This window comes from Ascaphus truei, chromosome 1, assembly GCF_040206685.1.
Source record: "Ascaphus truei isolate aAscTru1 chromosome 1, aAscTru1.hap1, whole genome shotgun sequence".
NCBI classification, from domain to species: domain Eukaryota; kingdom Metazoa; phylum Chordata; class Amphibia; order Anura; family Ascaphidae; genus Ascaphus; species Ascaphus truei.
Genome location: NC_134483.1, coordinates 483045170 through 483051169, shown reverse-complemented (window position 1 = coordinate 483051169; position 6000 = coordinate 483045170). Strand labels below are relative to the sequence as shown.

Genomic DNA, 6000 nt, shown 5'->3' with positions numbered 1-6000 from the left:
CACAAATTAGGGAGTGCTTGATCTGCAGTACAGTGGTGAAAGCTGATATCCACTGTCATTAGTGTAATTAGGCTAAGTAAGTGATACATCTTAGTGACCACAATATCATAGCTCAGGAAAATCGTTTCCATTTAGAAAACTGTACTATAGACAGTAGGGCAAGCCTGAGTACAAATAATTACATATGTGAGTTTGCCATATTTATATTTACATATATATGTTTGTTTGTGGTTACCTTTAACTAATTCACTCAATAGATATTTTTTGCTGAATAACACTGGAGTTGTTTCTGTTATGATTTTATATATTGAACAGACATTGTCAACTATAGGTAACTGTTTTTATGCAACATTGCATGAAAGTATATTAAGAAAACAAAGCAGTATGCAGTGTTAGTTCTTCAACATAACTGTTCAGCTATCTAGAGCCTTTTGTTTAATTCTTGACTATGATATTTGGCTCAGAGTTATCCTGAACTACCAGGATCAACTACTGCATGTATCTTGTGAATAAACAACATTAGTTCTAGGTTATTGTCATCTCTTTGTTGGACCAGTGTAACAATAATATAAAAATGTGGCTTTATACTTATGGAGATCTATAGGTGCATTGCTCAGACGTGACTTGCATCTAATGAAGCTGCCAATGTACATCAAAAGCCTATGCATGCTAGCAGTCTTATATATGTTTTATTCTGGTCCAATAAAAGACATAGCAACCTAAGCTCTCTAACTGGACCAAAGGGAAAAGATTCACGAAATGCCAATGTTCCATCACGCAGCTTGAAGAACCAAATGTGATTCTTAAAATTCAGTTTATTGTCTTTTTCCTTCTGTTTTTCTGTATGTGTGACCCTCATTCTTATTCTGTTACATGAAAGGAGAGCATTAATGGATAGCATCCCTTGGGGCTTTACTCTGCATCAGTGTTACTTGTAAAATAATGCATTACATGAATTGAAAGGGCCTGTAGCCCACATTTACTCTCCAGCATAACAATTAAATAGGGCACATAATCTGTGAAGAATTCTGTCCCTCTGATCTTATGTGCTTCTTGTGGTCAGCAAAGCACATGTGTTTTGCTGTCGCAGTAAAAAAATTACAGCATATGAACCTCTGTTTCGTCAAGAATAATGCAGTTATAGTTATTTAGAAAAAATGAAGGGCAAAAACTATTTTTGGAGGAAAGAGCTAATATGAATGGTGGGAGACTATTTTTAAGAATTGTTAATGTTTTTTATATTGTTTGTGATATTTTCTATACTCGTAGTTCCACAGTATTTTTAATCATTCACATTTTTAGGTAAAGTAATATTATTATAAAGCAATTTTTAAAAATATGTATGGTCTCAGTACTGCAGAACATCTTATCAGCCTAACATTCTTTATCCACACACACGTCTTACATGGGAACCTAATGCAACTTGCTTATGTATCCACGTTGCACAAGGTCACTTTTAGAAAAAAAACATTTGCTATCTATTATTTTCCAGTATGTTATTTTATACACAGACTATTGCGTTACGTTGTTGAAATATTTATTTTCTGATTAGCCTGTAAAGCACAATATATCAGTAACTTGAATGGAATTTAATGACTTCTTAATGGCGTAGTAATGCATTGCAGGTACCTCATACACTGAAGGGGTTAATGCAATTCAGAGGTCGAATGATAGCTATATATATATAGTTATTGTGTTTGGCTCTTATGATATATTTTCACAAGATCTGTTCAGATTATATTCCTTAACAAGCTTCTTAGGCACCAATGGGGCTCGCTAAAATAGTCAAATCTTATCTCAGTCATGATGCGGAATCATTTAATTATAGGCTTTCTTATTCTCATTGTTCATTAGAATGTAATTTTGGATCCGATGACCAATTTTTGTTTTTCCACCAACTATCTGGTTTGATTAAGGAACGTAGAAAATCATGCATAGAAAAAATTGCTGTTGTTTCATCAATGATGTTGACATTTCCCTGTTGCATTATTATGCTTTGCTTCCATTTCATGTCATGTCATCATTTTTCTTTAACCAAGAAGGGGAATCCAGAGACCACAATTTGTCATTATATTTGATTATTCTGAAACATAAAGCAATTTCTTTTGTCTGTAGGCCTGCAAACAGTACATTGCAATGTGTTGCAAGCTGCTAAGGTTACTGCACTGATAAGGTTGGCTAAAAATAGTCCTTAAGTATTACTGTCTTTAGACACCATTCGGAATGATGAGGTTTTTTTTTCCAGTCATACAAATTCTGTCTCTTTCTGTTAAACATTGGATGTCACCAGTTCCTCAACCCTTTTTAAATACTAGACATTTGACCACTGGCTTGATTGATGAAGATAAAATAATATGCGTAGACCTTTAGCAGTGGAAAAGCTATGTCTTGATACTATGCTTTAATATCTTGTGATGTTATTGGATTCCTTTATTATTAAATTATTTTGTGACCCTTTTTACTTTTATTTCATGAGTTTTGCACTGTGTTATGTGTGTGATTAATACTTTATGACAAACAAAATATGCCAACTGTGAATTTACGTTACTTTTAATTGTTCACCTGTCAGAATAAAGGTACAAACTGAACAATTAATGCTATTACCACAATGGAATATTTTAGATTTTCTGTGTACTGGATTGGGTGCTTTTGAAAGACAATTTAGTAATTTCTGCTTTTGGAAATGAATTTTATAGATGTGGCCTTAATGCGGCCTTTTTGAACTAATGTTAATGGTTTCTCAACTGGCACTGGTTCAATATAATAACATTATTTAAATATAACTTAATAATATATTTGCTGGATAGACAGCTACGTTTGGTGTTTATGACAGATAGGCTGAGATCACTAGCTTGAGGAGTTTGTATGTTTTCCATTATTCACCATCCATAATATGAAGTTCACCCTTTAAATATAACCTTTTCATTTGTGCAGTAGCAGTTCGACTGGTTACAGTTCATAACTCAGAAGTGTATAATGTTATACCAAGCATTATTAGTTCTGGATGTGTACCTATATCGTGATATTTTCCATTCTAATCTGTGGCAATATGAAACTGAACAAAGTTAGACTAGAGAGCCAGGGAGAAAGACCACAATTTAATTGGAAAAGTGTGAATAAAAACAGTATTGAGAGAGAGAGACATAAATAATGATGAGAAAAGAAGCTCTAGGGTCCTTGCAGGTGTATATTTTAAAGATATTTCTAAGCAGGCAGAACATGATTGACGGGGGGTGGGAGGGGAGGGGGAAGGTGAGAACTATAGAGATTGTTAATTAAAACCACCCACCGTAACCAGCTACTACAGTTTATTAATTTGTCTAAGATGCTCCCTGTAAATGTGCATATATACAATGTGGTTTACAACCAAATACAATGTAGCCCTCCACAGTTAAACACAAGTAATACTCCCATATCAATATTTTGGATATTTTGTTTAGACTTTTTGCGCATATTTTTACTGTTGCACTTTTCTTTTCCAGTCACATTTTTTATTTTGATTTCTGCATGTGGGACTTATCGCCTGGATCAAGTGCAAAAATTGGTATGTAACTGAACCGCCATAGATAACAGTATTTAATGCTACGCTTGATAACTTCGCTTTCATTTGCTTACATGGCTTAAATCTCACTATCTGGGTCATTACCCTATTTCCTTATTTTACCTTACCTCTGTTTTGCATGGACAGCCCAGTGCAAGATTTAAAAGGAGCTTATATTGATGAGAAATCAGAGCTCGTATACACACTCTTAGAATTTGTTTCACTGAAAAGGTTCCATGAAAGTTTCCTTAGTACACCATCACCCATGAAGAATAAATGCTGGTCTTATAAAAGGAACCACAACTGCAACAGATTCTCATTTTCTCCAGGATCAATACTCCTATAAGAACTCTGCATACAGAATAACCACAGACTATAAGGATTCTTCTTCAGAAGTCCCAGATTAGGAAGGCTCTCTTTCACCTTCATTCTATCAATGATATACAGTGGACACAAATGTACTTCTGTAATTATTCAGTAAAATAGCCCCACCCAATTTTTCTCATGTACAGTTTGCTTTCTTGAGGAAACGTGCCATACATTTTCTGTGTTTCTGTAAAAACAGTACATCACCATGTTTGCTGACAATTTGGGCTCTTTTTGAAAATGTAGAAAGTGCTCTTATTTGTCAGAGTCTTTAAGCAGCAATACGGGTTAACTTTTTGAAACAAAAATATTTATTTTTTTATTACAGGTTGGAAGCAGGGGGTCTCCGGAGCTGAACTGTGTTCATTTCAGCTTCGGAAACCCCCTTCTTCCAGAGATACTCACCTCTGTAATGGTGGTGGTACCCCTGCAGGCAGAGAAACGGTGTGTCTAATCTAATGGCGCCTTAAAAGTCCTGCATCACGCGGATCAATAGGAAACTGTGAGGTAATCTGGTGCGGCTTCCTATTGACCCACAGGACCTGGACCTTTAAACTCCGCAGAGATACTAGCACCCCTTTCGGAGGTAAGTATCTATGGAAGCAGGGGGTCCTCGGAGCTGAAATAAACACTTCAGCTCCAGAGACCCCCTGCTTCAATCCTGTAATAAAAAAATAAATATATTATATATTTTTAAACGTTAATCCGTATTGCTGCTTTAATCCAGAATGTTTCCAACAAAAAGAAACAAAGAAATGCAACTGAATAGCTTGTAATCTTAGGCTTTGCGGTGGTGTTATCCATCAACATGATAAGGCTACACTCAGCATTTCAATTATTACTTGAAAATATTTGAGTTTGTACAAGCGTGCTCCATCCGGGCCGTTTGTTGACACCACACTCCACTTTATCATTTGGTCTCTTAGGCTGGGGCTATGGTACAACAGACCGTGCGGACGCTGAGCGAACAGACTGCCTTAAGGCAGTGTTCACGTCCATGTGGTGTGTGGCGCGTCCGCGCGGAAGCAGGAGGGGTGCGAGCGTTGCGCAAGAAATCAGTTCAAACTGATTTCTTAGCGCGACAGGCCGGTCACATGAGCGGTTCGCCCAATGAGGGCAAACCAGCTCCGTGACGCCTTCCACGGCCCGTCCACCATGGCCAGCTAAGCGCCCACTATTGACATAACATACAAACATAAAAATTGAAAGCAGATAAAGATCAATTGCCCCCTCTCCCCTCCCCCACAACACCTTTTTCCCGAAGAAGGTTTAGAGAAACTGTGTAGGGGCATTGGCTCCTTCGCTAGGGATTACCACAACAGCAATGTCTGCCTTTGCCATTATTACAGCCAGTGCAGATCCAGGCAGCAGAGAAGCTCATAATAAATAAAAAATAAAAAAACGATGAATCTATATAAGGTTTTTCAAACTATAACATAAAAATGTAGTCATTAAAAATAGATCTTACCCTTTGATAACAGAACAATATGAGACATTGGGTTATTATTGAAACCCCACTGAGAAACACAATGGCAGCTGTTGTGAGTAACAAGCACCCTTTCAAGTGTTATAAGGATTTTATTGTTTTGTTGGTCCTTGTTTTTCAAATTCTCTTAAATAAGGAAATTATAGATTCAGTAAAAACAGCTTAACAGAACTGACTAATATAAGAGTTGTTATGGGAAATGAATCAATGTAGGAATCCATTTGAGCTGCAAAACCGAAGTGTTATTAAATAAATATGATTCAATTTAAGAGTATTCACAGAGAACTTAAACATAGTGGCACATTATGTGGAAATATGCATTAAATATTAAACTCTATCTCAACTTTAAGAATTGTTTAGCAATTTATGGTTAAATAAGTTTCTACCACAGTAAACCAATATAATTACCTAGCAGCTTTCACAAGACTTTGTGGATTATTTCTGATTTTTATTGTTGAAGTATTTCCTGCATAGTGTATAAGTCAAAAACGTTGTAAACTTGAATAGAAGACACAAAGGAAAAACCTCTTCCAATAATCTTAGGGATCCGAGTTAAGTTAGCATCAGTCACAGGAGGATCATAGTTAACCATAGATGGAACCTTGAT

The 6000-nt window shown here is 36.1% G+C and overlaps 1 protein-coding gene across 6 annotated transcripts in view; it reads left to right on the top strand.

The window, feature by feature from the left end:
* The window catches only part of PCDH7 (protocadherin 7), a 689933-nt gene that overhangs the window by 6872 nt on the left and 677061 nt on the right, over positions 1–6000 (top strand). The window contains exon 2 of one of the 6 annotated variants that reach the window (XM_075568154.1): positions 3483–3544. The exons of the other annotated variants lie outside the window; for them this stretch is intronic. Within the exon in view, the coding sequence (XP_075424269.1) occupies positions 3483–3500 (18 nt within the window). The 3' untranslated portion in view covers positions 3501–3544. The remainder of the gene's footprint in view (positions 1–3482; positions 3545–6000) is intronic. 6 annotated transcript variants of the gene reach the window in all.